The 13,891-nt window shown below is 41.4% G+C and overlaps 2 protein-coding genes across 3 annotated transcripts; both read left to right on the top strand.

The window, feature by feature from the left end:
* The first annotated feature begins 4,651 nt into the window (after positions 1-4,651).
* Positions 4,652-9,118, top strand: obi1 (ORC ubiquitin ligase 1). 2 transcript variants are annotated; one of them, XM_029145247.3, is made up of 7 exons: positions 4,652-4,815; positions 5,034-5,169; positions 5,933-6,024; positions 6,133-6,354; positions 6,838-6,926; positions 7,347-8,404; positions 8,500-8,638. In XM_029145247.3, exons 1-7 carry the CDS (start codon positions 4,744-4,746, stop codon positions 8,508-8,510), a joined length of 1,680 nt encoding a protein of 559 aa, XP_029001080.1. In that variant the 5' UTR covers positions 4,652-4,743; the 3' UTR covers positions 8,511-8,638. The 2 variants fall into 2 exon arrangements, with proteins under 2 accessions (XP_029001080.1, XP_029001079.1); XM_029145246.3 differs by having other exon boundaries at positions 4,653-4,815; positions 7,347-9,118.
* A 1,061-nt stretch (positions 9,119-10,179) lies between these two features.
* pou4f1 (POU class 4 homeobox 1) lies at positions 10,180-13,162 on the top strand. Its single transcript, XM_029145372.3, has 2 exons — positions 10,180-10,569; positions 10,975-13,162. The coding sequence occupies exons 1-2, from the start codon at positions 10,447-10,449 to the stop codon at positions 11,956-11,958; spliced, it is 1,107 nt and encodes a 368-aa protein (XP_029001205.1). The 5' UTR covers positions 10,180-10,446; the 3' UTR covers positions 11,959-13,162.
* Positions 13,163-13,891: the final 729 nt, after the last annotated feature.

Genomic DNA, 13,891 nt, shown 5'->3' with positions numbered 1-13,891 from the left:
AATGTATTGTTCGAAAGTGAGCTGGAAATAGAACCAGAAGGAAGGCACTGGGTGGGAAGCAGGATGTAATGAATATCTGTGTTTCCTAAAATACTATGACGATGATGGAATCCGAGGGAGGCTCTGAATCCCACCCAGGACACGTAGATAAATGGCTTTAAGGGGACTAATGTGAGAGTGAGTGATTGACTGCTCTATCGCAGGTCCAATCTTTTACCAGAATAGTGGAGGGGCCTGTTTATTCTGATCAGACTTTCTTAGTACATGCTCATCAATCTGAGGCCAAACAGACACTTAAAACAGCCTGGAGTTCAGTTGTGGGAGTTTTCTCACCGCATTCTATTAATTACCATAAAGACGTCATAAATATATCTCCTGCATTGAATCCCCTGAATGAAATCAAGGTAATTTAACTATAAGAGGAGCCTGTCGCATTATTACTGGTCCATTTGATTCCTGTCACTTTCTAATGTATTTCCAACATGTGACACACTACAATATAGATTGGTAACGCTATATGAGGCATTAGAGATTCAAGTACTTTATGTCCTATTTATTCCTCAGGTGCCACAGGCCCCTTGTCTTGAGATATGACCGGCTCAACACAAGAAACCTTTAATAAAATAAAAAAGTAAAAAGGCGAAAATAGAGATTTACAGCTGGCCATTTTGACAGTAGACTTGATATAAGGTGTTCATAACAAGTTTTGCATTTTATTTCTGGTCCCCTCACACACATTTTAATCATATTTTATGTGATCTATGTATGCAGCGCTCATCCTCTCTCTGTCACCCAACCTCTCCAATGTGTTCTTCTTAAACAGATTGCTACAATACTTGTAATGATGGTCTTTCCCAGCTGTGCTGCAGGAGAGGGGAAGGGAGCAGCAGGCTATAGTATTACCATAATACCCGCTCCCTCCCTCACTGTCCCAGGGGCCCATGTGGGGATGCATGGGGATGTGGGGTAACTCTGCTGTGAAGGGGACTCAACTGGCTGCCAGTCCTGCAGGCTGTGTGTGTGTGTGTGTGTGTGTGTGTGTGTGTGTGTGTGTGTGTGTGTGTGTGTGTGTGTGTGTGTGTGTGTGTGTGACAGGGCTGAACCTGCCTGTAGGCGATGTAATAAAAGCAGCACACACTGCTGGTAGAGATGGTGGCACTGCTGCTATAGCTGTAGAAGGGGATAAATATAAACCAGGCCTGCATGAAGGAGGCGGCCCTCCAGTCACTGCCTGACTTACATCCTAATAATTAGGCCCCTTTCCAATAAAACAGGGATTTGTAGCTGTGCATCTATTTTACTTGTGTTTGCTGCGGCAGTGGGAGGGCTGCCTGCGATCTGCTGCAGTCTGTGACAGAAACAGACCCTTTAAGAGGCTTGGATTTCAACACTGTTGAAATCCAAGCCTCTTTCCAGACCCTGGAAAGTGATTAGTAACTGTAGGCATTTTATTTACCAATCAGCATATCATGGAACTACTTATATTTACGTTTCTGTTTCTATTTGCAAATGAAACATGTTCATCGCTCAATTTTAACTTTTCTTTTACAAGAATAAAATTACTACATTTAACTGTCATTACAGTATTTAATCATGAAACTCATTCATTCACTCCTTCAGTTTCTGAACCATTTTTTTCCTCTGGAGCCTATCCCAGCTGTCATTTGGGAGAGAGGAAGGGTCAAAGCGATGGATTGTATAGAGATATAGAGAGGCTATTTGTAACTGTGCTAACAGGAAAGAAACGGCTGTAGAGTGCGTGAAAGCTGAGACTGGTTCAACATATCGTGCATGTGAAACACAACGCAGGTTTGGGAAAACTCTGACTGTTCAGGAATTGTGGTCTTTGAAGCCCATAAAGATGACAGTTCACTTTCTTAAATGGAATGGATGGAAAAGTTTTTCATTCAAAAGACTTCTATAAACATGTTTCCACACTTTGAGATTATGGTAAATAAGTGTAAACATTAGGTAAATGTGATTCTTGATTTAAAAATAAACAATAGAAATGAAATGTGAGTACTGTCTGGATGTTCTGTTCTTCCTGTATTCTCCTGATATAGCACACACACACTATCTCAGTGGATGCTAATCAATAGATGCAGGTAGCCATTGTATGTTATCTTAAACTGGATATGTCTCTCTCTTGAAGAATACAATGTTTTAGTTATTATCCCTTTACTAATGAACATTAGATTCTCACCTAAGCATACATGTAGGATTTGCTGCCATTTCGATCACATTGATGTGATTGTGAGTTTCCAGAAGGCACGCTGGGAGTGCAAAGCACAGAGACAGAGAAGCTGGGTGGGGTGGCAGTCAAGGCAGGGGGTATCAGGCTAATTAAAGCAAGCATTTGTCAGAGATTAAGCCTTAAACAGAAAAGGTCATCTGAGCACCAGAGCGCACTACTTCGCTGCTGTGCTCTTAGGGCAGTCTAAACCTTTCCAAGCTAAATGGTAAAGATGCTATTTGGCCATGAGGGGGGAGGGGATCCAGATGCCGACCAGTGACAAGACTGACACTCGGGTCATTGGTTCTTTACTGTCCATTACACATGCTGGTCAAATCTGGCAATCGGTGTCATTTAGGGATGAAAAATAAGCTCCGGGACAAGATCAATAGATGCAGCCGTCTGTTCCAGCTGTGATTAATTGACTGTCACCAATTAATGGCTGGCTTGTTGCAAGGCAATGCAATCTATGAGGGACAAGAGGACTTGTTGAAAATGTGTATTCCTTTCCTTCCATTCTGTTATTGGCTGTATTTAGGGCAAATTTCCCAGTAACAAGTTCCTGTAGCACTTCAGTTGCAATTTGTAGCATGGCATACTGACAGCATCATGTATGTCAGGGGCTATTTTAAGTCATTTTATTGAAGTGAATATGGGCTTGAGTGAAAGTTTGCAGTGCAGAAATGTTGTTTCTTTTAGTCACTATTTAATCAGGAACGGTGACTAAAAATGTTTGAATCTGTTTATTGTGTGTACAGTCTACACCTGCTGTTAAAATAAACCGTGAAAGCATTTGAATAAATTCCCAGTATATGGTGATAATACGAGTAACATCAAATAACATTAATTTAGTTAATAGTACATTTAATTTTTGAAATAGGTTTACAGGAAACCTTCTCATAAAGCTCGAAATAAGCTACAACAATTGGTGGTCTGTGATGCAGTTAAGATTGCATTAAAAACAACCAAACAAGTACTAGCAGTGTTTTCAAATTAGGACCAGTGTACAAGCTCATTCTGTAGTCAGTCAATTCTAATCCTATTATATCCTGAGAAGATGTCTTGGTTTGAGACACGATGAAAAAACAGACATGTTAGTTTAGATATGAGTAATGGCTCTATTGGGCTAAATTGTGAAGGGAATGTAATTTGAAATATTTGTATTGGAAATTATTCTAATATTAGACCACTCTTTGTATTATTATGTATAAATTGCATTATTTGTTTGAGATTAAGCCTTTTAATACAATGTGCTGCAGTCTTCATTAATGGAATTTTAAATTGATGAATGTCTGTGGACATTTTGGACAAATTTATATAGTTTTTCCTGAACTACTTTATGCTATTGCATAAAACAAAGCAACTGAAAAACATGTAATTTTAACCCACACATCAGCACCTGCATCTTGCTAGATAGAGTATCTGCAAGTAATATTTATTTATTTTTACAACATTGAACCATTGTAGGCTTTTCAGGTCTATTTTATTTCTCATAAATTTCTGATATTCATTTTGAGCACAATCTGTGACACCCCAAACTTATGGATGACACATTGCTGTCTATTACTATTAAAAATATAACTTAGCCATGGGGAACATCATGTTGTTTGTATACTGGAAATATAACTGTACTGCAGTAATGAATGCATGCATAATATTTAACTTCAAATAATTTCAGCTGTTTTTATATAATAAACGTGCTGTAACAAACGTGTGAACTTTACATTTTGTGTTGCTTGAAATTGAAAATGTAGAGAGAGTAAAAAACGTTTCATAACAATTTATCTCTAGAAATATGCAACCAGCTTTTCTTATGACTTTCTCTGGCCTGTCAACACAGTTTGAGGATTCATTTTCTATTCTTAACTGAATAACACAAGTCAAATGTGTGTATGTAGCCCAGTAATTTCTAACAAATTCCTATCTACCAACTTGAACAGATCTAATATATTATTTTTGAATGAATGAAATTCTAATTTTGAAATGATAATTAACATGATTAACTGACATCAGGCGCTGCGATGGATTGGCGACCCGTCCAGGGTGTACCCTGCCTCTCGCCCATAGCCAGCTGGGTTAGGCTCCAGCACCCCCGCGACCCCACATATGGGAATAAGTGGCTTGGAAAATGGATGGATGGATGGAACTGACATCAGTTAATCACTTTTATTTATTTTTGTCTTATTAGAAACTTTAACAACTGTGCAGTGAGAGGCAGTTTGGCCACCTATATCTAAATATGGCTGCAACTAATGACTAAAAATTCAATAGATAAAGTGTGAAAATCATTCATTTTTTTAACTGTCGTTGTTACATATTGCTGAGGCTTATCCACGATGAACATACCTCCTGGTTTATGTCTGCCTTTGTACGTTTGCCACTGCAGCCTTTTTGGCCTTTCTGACGCACCGTAGTGTAGGTTTGGGCGCGCGCTCTGCAGCGGGTCATGGTGGGAAATTTGTATCGTCTCTGGAACAGTGTGGCGTGCGCGCGCTGTATTCTGACAAACTATGGCTCTAAACTACCAGACGTCGACCCTTTCTTTGACTTTGCCAATTTCGTGTCAGATATGTTTAGGAAAGGTAAGTGCTGTCCGGTTCAAACCCTTAATGTCGGGCTGCTGTTAAACCAGAGGGCTTTGTTTACAAGGAATTAGCCGCTGCCTAGTAACCTTAGCTAATGCCTGTTAACGTTACCAGTTAGCCACCGTTGCTAACTCTCGCAGCCTGCTTTCTCTTGTTTATGTAACTGCTTTACTACAAACGGTAACTGTTAAGTGGTGATGTTTGGTTCCGTTCAGGTCAGACAGCCTGTGATTTGTGCCAACTACCACGTGTTCTGTTCCTCCTGCATGGAAATGTGGTTAAAGAAAGCCAGCCAGTGTCCTGCCTGCAGAGTCCCCATCACAGCGGAGAATCCCTGCAGAGAAATCATTGGTGAGTAGCAATGCTAGCTCCTTACAAAGGGGGTCATGTGGGGCTTCGTCTGCCTGCAGCATCCCCACACTTCAGTCACGATCACATACACTTAGGAAACTGAACTGTTGTTAAGAAGCACTTAAAGTTCAGACTTTTGTAATCTTTCTCTTCAACAGAGTGGAAATAAGAATACTTTGTTGATATAGTAAGTCTACAATTAATTGTTTGTTTGTAATCTGTCCATATCGCAGACATATTCTCAATCCTTTAAACTAGTACTCAAACTACTTCTATTTTTCATCCTTTGTGGTTGACGCAATGTCAATGTACAACTTCTTTGCTTGTTTTATTAGCACTTCTATTAGGATCATATTGCAAAGAAAAGATATTTAATGTGGGCATGTAGCTCAGCCGCCACTAGCTGGATCTGCAACCTAAATAAAAATATTGATAGAAAGAAAGCACTGCAAATGCAAAAGCTTTGTGATTGCAATCATTTCTTCTAACAAACATTTGTTGACCAGTCCAGCCTTTAACAGACTGTAAAGCATGAATTTCTGTTGTTTTGAAAGAAAGCTTTAATTTGAGTTTGTGAACCAGTTCCTGCTGAATAGAGAAAGTACACTCACTCACTCACTCATTGAGTGGGGATTAAACTGCTCATGACTATTTACCAAAATGTTAGAACTTTGCTTATGGGGAGGCTACAAAGATACTACTCTTTTAAAGCCTTATTCAAACGTGCTCTTGTGGTTCAAATTGTCTTTTGTTTCTGTTGCAGGCGGTACAAACGAAAGTGATCATAGCGAGAGTGCTTCTACAAGGAAATGTCTTAGAAAAACTAGAGGAGAATTGCTTTTACGGGAGTATGAGGTACACACTCTATTTGGCCTGTGTTTGTCTGGCTCATTAGGAATTATAATAAACATAAATTTTTTTAATTAATTATTAAACCCAGCTTTACTTGTATAATTTTCATAGGAAGAAATTGAAGGACTCATTAGAGAGAATGAAGACCTGAAATCAAAAAATCTAAGCTTGGAGGCACAGTTGAAGACTGCTTTGCATCCAAGCAGCATTAATACAATGCAAAGTGGCGACAAAAAGGTAGACGCCCACATCCTGGAAGAATGGACCAACAAGCTGCGAACTGCCTCCGATGTTTGCGATAAAGTCAAGCAGGACATGGATAAGCTTAAAGAGGTATGTATGCTCTAATTGATAATAAATTAGAGGTATGTCATTGTCTCTCAGATTTTTGTGCCTCCTCAGAATGGCGATCATTATACAGCCTCACAGCAAAAACCTGCCTACTGTTCTGTTAGATTGATGGCTGTAGATTGGAATACTAGAGTGAGTGGATTGTCAGCTTCATGTATGTTGCCCTGTGATGGACTGGCTGACCTGTCCAGGGTGTACCTCGTGCAACTGACAGCTGGGCTAGGCTCCAGCAACCTTTAAGGACTGAGTGATAGTATAAGCATATTTGCTAGCATATTTCTAAAATTAATATTATAAGACTTTAACATTTTATAACATCTAATTGACATCCTTCAACTGACTCACTAAAAGATTTGCTTATGTAATGTCCTTGGTATAAATACTATGTCTGACTTTTCCTGCTATGTCTGCAGGAGGAGTAGGAATATTTGTTACATCATGTAAATATTACTTTACAATCCACAGGCAAATAAGGGATTACGATCTCAAAATATCGATCTTGTACAAGAAAATATGAGATTGAAAGCAGAGGTGGCAAGCAGATCTCCTCAGAAGTAAGTCATCTTCTTGTAATAATGACAAATACCTGTGACACTGACCTGTATTTACTTAGAAAGTCAGTAACAAATACAGGTTCTCATTTTATTTAGTATCATGTTTGGGACATTGTTCCCTTTAGTTAAGAGTGAAAAAGGTATGGGGATGGGTATTGTAAGGAAGAGGATACTTCAGACACAACCTTATGTCACTGCATTGGGTGAAACTGTACAGATACCTTTTTTAGTTCTTTGACAAATAGTTGTAATAGTTGATCAATTTAGGCTCTGGTAGATTTAATGCAGTGTTGTTTTCCATTTAGCAATGATTTATTTTCTGGCAGCAATCACACATAACCTATGACAAGTCAAACATTTATTTGAATTTTATGTCAATATATATTTGTACAATTTAGAAACACACTATGCTCTCCACAGGTTTGGTCGTTACACAGTGGCAGCACTAGAAGCTAAAATCCAGCAGAACGAGCGTGATGTAGACCACTTGAAGAGGGCTCTGGAGCGAAGTGACCAGTACATTGAAGACCTGGAGTCTCGGATCAGAAAGTCTGAAAAATGTTTTGATGGGCAGGAAGCCTGTGCAAGTAGCAAGGGTGGATCAGACACACTCACACAGCAACAGAAAATCAATATGATGATGAGAAGCTTGAGTGACACTGAAAGGCAGTTGATCTGCAGTAATCCAGAGACGGAATGCCCAACATTTTCAAGCAATCGCAGTTTGGCATACGTGCCTTCTGCAGATAACAAGGAGTTTAATAAAAGTCAAACTAAAGATCAGAAAAATGAACATTTAGAATACAACTCTGATTTTTTGCCCACCACTCCCTCTTCCGCCTTCCGATCCTTGACGCTGAGGAGCCCTGGCATCCGTGAAAAAAAAGTTGCATTTAAGCCTATGTCCCATCTGAGGAGGCTAGACTTTGAGGAGTTTCCTAGTCCCACAAAGAGTAACGGCAACATGGAGGATCAATTCAGCAGCACTGATAAATTTACCAAAGATTTGCCTTCAGCTACTATGGACCATTCCAAGTCTGGCTTCTGGGGTGGCTGGCAAAGTTCTAATTCTAATGAGCAGTCATGCCCAGGTGCAAGTAAAGAAAGCTCAATTAAAGGGTCCACATCCATTAATCCTGTAGTTGAGACCAATAGCTTCCACATGTCCAGTGAGGCCTCCATGGATGCAGCCTACCTGGACAAAATCTCTGAGTTGGATAGCATGATGTTGGACGGAGAAAGTTCCAGTAGCCGGGGGTCACAGCTCTCTCTGGCTTCCTTTCCTGCCATAGACCTAGACAACACTGTCATCCCAGAACCACAAACCTGCCCTGTTGTTTTATCGAGCCACAGTGGCAAACCTGTGCTGCAGTGTGACCAGCCAACCCATCCACAGCGTGACAATATGGATGCCACCTTGAATAGCACAGAGGCTCCAAAAGGCTCAGCAGAGGAAAGTTTTACTGGAGTGGTGTCAGGTAGGGAGAGTGGTGCCCATCTTGTTGGTTGTGCTGGGTATGAAGGGGCCTCTCAGGCTGAAGAATTGTCTTTTGACTTGCTGTTTGATCCGCAGGAAGGGAATAAGCCAGGTCCCTCTGGCTCTCTCAGTCCAAGCCAAGACCATGACAGTTTAAACTCCCCTACCTCTTCCTCCTCCAGCTACACCGGTAGACCTGTGAACACAAGAGAAAGCTTTTCACTAAATATCAGCCAGCCAATAAAGAGAAAGTCTCACAGTCCTTTTAACATAAGCAGTCCCACAAAGCTTTCAAAGCTCATGTGAAGGGGTTAAAAAGCAGGAACTCAGTTCACTGTACTGTGCACTGTTGTGTTCTAGTCAGGTTTGACAACCACACATGGCTCGAAATACTAACTCCAGTGTTGCTTCAAGATATATTTGTGTATGTGATGCTTGGTAATAAACGTCTAGTATTGTAATTTTGTCCACTGTGGTGGTTCATAGATTAATGGAAACTGTAACTGGTTTCTTAGGTTCTGTAGTGCACTGGTTTGTCTGGCCTGAATATGTGTATGTGTTGTAATTGAACGACCACCTCTGTGCTGTTCACTGTAGTAAATTGCTCTTGTCATTGTCATCTTTGTATGACATGCAATACTAAGACAAGTGAACATGAGAAACAGTCATTTGAATTAAGTAATACAAAAAATAAAATTATACATTGACACAATGAGTTATGATTTCATTGTTTTTATCTCTTTCAGCGTCTTGGTCACATGATTTAAGTTTTCTAATAACGCGTTCTTGATCAAAGGCTGTCATGCTGCACTAACGTTAAAAATGCTTAATATGGCGCATTAACAGTATTACGAATTTGCATTGCATCAAACTAAGGATTACTGATTCGCAGCCAATAAACACCAAAGAGCATGACCTGCGCACGCTGATGTAGAGCACGCTGTGTCCTATAACCGAACGCCACGTTAGACCGCGCGCGCGCAGCCGTTCCATTGTAGCAGAAAGCGCCTTATTTATTATGCAAATTTAACGATATCATGTATATTTCACACACCTCTAATCGCTGCATGAAATTTTAATTGGGTAACCGTTGTGCTTTGAAGAAATGAAGTGTTAATTCATTGGGATTAATTAATTAAGGTGAAGACTGTGTACAAGGTTACGCTGGTGTATTAAATCAATTTGTTTAGTACTCGTCTTGCGATGATGGGGTTTAATGACGAGGCGGCGGCCTCATTACCACCAAGGGTTAAGATGAGTGAGTGCGCCAAGAACAGCTGGCAAGTCGTGCAAGTACTCAATTAAATAATTGGCGCTATTATTTGATAATAAATGTTGGAATAGGTGTGCGTGATATTTTCCCTTTCCCCGATGTACATGAATTAGCCCAATGCAGGTCATTAATACGCACTACGTAAAATAGGCTACTAATTATGTTCTTCCTGTCTCAAAAACAATGCCCTAAATTAAGTTTTATTTTTTAATAAACTCCACCGATTGAATTGCTAATGTTGTGTATTACTGTGTAAAATATTACAAAAGTGATTTAAAACGTGTCTGCCGAGATAAACGGCCTAAAGTTAGGGGTTTATACGTCAAGAACGGGGCGTTAAGCACGTTGGGACAAGCGAAGTTCATGGATCCCGTGGCTGGATGGAGAGAAGAGAGCTCTTAAAAAACGCAGGCGTCTAGTCTCCAGATGTTATTGCCTGCCCTGTGAGCAGTTCTTATCTGTCAGCCTGCTCTGGCAGTTTTTGTCTCGCGAGAGCAGCCGAGCACGGGCTTGACGAGATCTGAGGCGCTCAGGTGTAAGAGCCTCTCTCATCCCCAGCAGTGGGAAACAGTAGACAGATAAGTGCGTCTGAGAGTCTGCAGGCATCTCTGTGATCTCCGGGCTCAAGGCTGCACTCGGCGCACTACACAGCGAACTGCGCCGCATCATTACTGGAGAGGCAAAGGATCAGTGTGTCTATGACTATTTTACAGCTCTTGTAGCCGTTCCCCCTTGTTTCCCGTGCACTTTAATTGGAGAAGCTCGCCAAGATGATGTCCATGAACAGCAAACAGCCGCACTTCGCCATGCATCCCTCTTTACCCGAGCACAAGTACACCACCCTGCATTCCAGCTCGGAAGCTATAAGGAGAGCCTGTCTACAAACTCCACAGGTAAACCATTCCCCTAAAAAACTTCGACTTTGTCCTTTTTTGTACTTAGGCTGCATGTAGCGCCGAACGCTGTCTGCGCGTAATAACGAGGGCTGCTCCAAGGCGCATCCCGCTAAGACGCGCACTTAATGTTTTTTTCATGTCTTCCACGGCAATCACTCGGAGCGTCTGTGATCTTTTTGAAAGCATGCTCGCGCAAATTTCGGCTTTACTGTTTTTGTATTAATTTTTATGACTTGTCGCTTCTGAAGGAATAATCCGAGCGCGTTCTGTGTCGCCAAAAGTCCCGGCTGACAGACCCATTTATTTATGTCTTTCCTTTCTTCTGCCGTCTTCTCCTTTTCCCCACTCATTTCGCACCCGTTCCTTTTCCCACCGTCTCCCGTTTAATTTCCACCCTGGCAGCTGCAGAGTAACATATTTGCGAGCCTGGATGAGACCTTGCTGGCCCGGGCTGAGGCGTTGGCGGCCGTGGACATCGCGGTGTCCCAGGGCAAGACGCATCCGTTTAAGCCTGACGCCACCTACCACACGATGAGCACGGTACCATGCTCCTCGACGTCCACTGTACCGCTGGCCCACCACCACCATCACCACCACCACCACCATCAGAACCTGGAGCCTCCGGACATCATGGACCACATCAGCTCACAGTCGCTCAGCCTGATGTCCAGCGCGCACGACGGGGCCGGCGGAGGCGGTGGCGGAGGTGGTGGAGGTGGCGGCGGAGGGCTGATCTCCACCTCCTCCGGCCACCCGCACTCTCACATGCACGGCTTGGGTCACCTCTCCCATCAAGCTATGGGCATGAACTCGCCTCTCACCCACCACGGGCTCTTACCGGGACATCACGGGGGAGGTCAAGGCGGCCCGGGGCTCACTAACTCCGGACTCCCCTCCATCAATGACTCGGACACAGACCCAAGGGAGCTGGAGGCTTTCGCGGAGCGGTTCAAGCAGCGCAGGATCAAGCTGGGGGTGACCCAGGCGGACGTGGGCAGCGCTCTGGCGAATCTAAAAATCCCCGGCGTGGGGTCACTGAGCCAAAGTACAATTTGTCGATTCGAGTCGTTAACTCTCTCTCACAACAACATGATTGCGCTCAAACCCATTCTCCAGGCCTGGCTGGAGGAGGCCGAGGGGGCCCAGAGGGAGAAAATGAGCAAACCTGACATTTTCAACGGAGGGGAAAAGAAACGCAAGAGGACCTCGATAGCGGCTCCAGAAAAGAGGTCTTTGGAGGCGTACTTCGCCGTGCAGCCTCGACCGTCGTCCGAAAAAATTGCAGCTATAGCGGAAAAGTTGGACCTGAAAAAAAATGTGGTGCGAGTGTGGTTTTGTAACCAAAGACAGAAGCAGAAGAGGTTGAAATTTTCCGCGACTCACTGATGCGCACAGAAAAGAAAAGATAAAACAAAATAAGAACTTAAGTGACTGAATTTGGGGACCAAGGGACACTACAACACCATTTTCAGTCTTTTGTCTCCAGTGATTTTACACGCTGGAGCACAATGGGCTTTAGATACCCGGTTTATGAGGCTTCATATATCTTGTTTATTTTCACGTTATCGGTGAATGTAAAGTATGCAAATAACAGATCACATGAATTTCGCTCAGTTGTTAAGAGGGAAAAAAAGTTTAGCGACGTCGAAATTGCCTTTAAAACACGTTGAAAGAGGTAATTTGCTTGATATTATAGCGAGTTATTTTCTCCCAATAGGCCTATTATTTAAAGCATAGCCATTTACGAATTACCTCATTGATTGTCGAACTGTGTTTTTGCTTTTAGGTTTTGTCGTTGTTGGTATAATATAATTCATGAATCTGTTCATTTATTCATCTGTTAAATTATTCTCGTTTGGAGGCTGCTATCAACTCAAATTTAGTTGCAAACTTATAACTAACTAAAAAAATTAGGCCTGCATGAAATCTTAATTCACGGGCAGTAATTTAGCCTCGGTGGGCTGTCACATCTATAGATATATTTATTTTAAATTTGCACAAAAGACCCTTTAGGTTTATAGAGCAGTAATGTCGAAATGGTTTTGTATATACAGACTTCACTTTATCACGTATCAGAGATGAGCTCCTGTGTTTGGAAATAAATTATAGTGTCTGTGGACACGATTGGCGTCACATGGGAACGTTTCAGAGGGCAAGAGAACCTTTTCTGCTCCATAAAGAAGAGACCACAAAAAATTTCGTCGTGTTTCAGTTTGCAGTGCAAACACTCTATGCATTGGGAAAAGATCACTGCGTACAGTAGAGCTGTCTACTGGTAGACCTTATTTTGTGGATGGTGTAAGTCACTGTTAAATGCCTGTTTTCACATTAAGATCACCACGTTGTTTGTCGTGTTAATTGTTACGGAAACGTTGTGTAAGTACTATTTTTTACTTTGTGCACAAGTATGTTTACAAAACTGCGGCGACATGTGCATCGAGGAAAATGTCCCACTGTCTCCTTCCCCTCTCTCACAACTTGTTCGCTCTCCTCTGTTGTCCCCTTACTTTCATTGGTACTCTTCATCCTGTAAGCCAAATTCAACAGGGAGGTGTGTTCCAGCAATCTTCTAATAAATCGAAGAAAGAAAGCTGTGATTTTATGGGTGTGATTGGATCTGAACGCAGTTATTAAGGTTCGAGTTAAAATAATGGTGTGACAATTTAATGCATTGTTAAGAGCTACAAATTGAAACGATTTCGTTTTAGATTTCTGTTCTTAAAATATTAGTTCAAGCAATATTTTACGACCTGTCCAGGATTTTCTTGGTCTTCATTGCATTTTTTAGTAATAATAATAATAATAATAATAATAATAATAATAATAATAATAATAATAATAATAATAATAATAATAATAATAATAATAATTATAAAAGCGGACGCCTGGAATTTTTTTGATGATGTTGCCGCATTTTATGTTATTGCAGGTCTAACAATCAACATTTAATGAAGTTTCACATCAGAGTCAGAATAATCCAACAGTGACTCCGCCTCACACCAGAGAGAGAGGGAGACCGAGAAAGAATTAATGAAAGGAAGAATAAAAGTTAATGTTTTTTTTAATTTTAAATGACCACACTGTCCTCCTCCAAATTCTTCCTATTCACACCCCAAATCTAAATATTTTTGTTGGGCTTCGCTTTTTGCTGCGTTTAAAAAAATGAATTTTTAAATGCAGACAATGCAATATTAAACGTGATTTGCTTATATAAAATGCAATATTTTCAGACAGCTTTCGGGGGTTTCAGGGGAAGCAGGCGGATGAAGGAAGCCGCTGTTAGAAAGCAGAAAACGCTGCCTCCTATCATTTTCATAGC

This window comes from Betta splendens, chromosome 3 (assembly GCF_900634795.4).
Source record: "Betta splendens chromosome 3, fBetSpl5.4, whole genome shotgun sequence".
NCBI lineage: Eukaryota > Metazoa > Chordata > Actinopteri > Anabantiformes > Osphronemidae > Betta > Betta splendens.
This window is presented reverse-complemented; position numbering and strand designations above follow the sequence as displayed.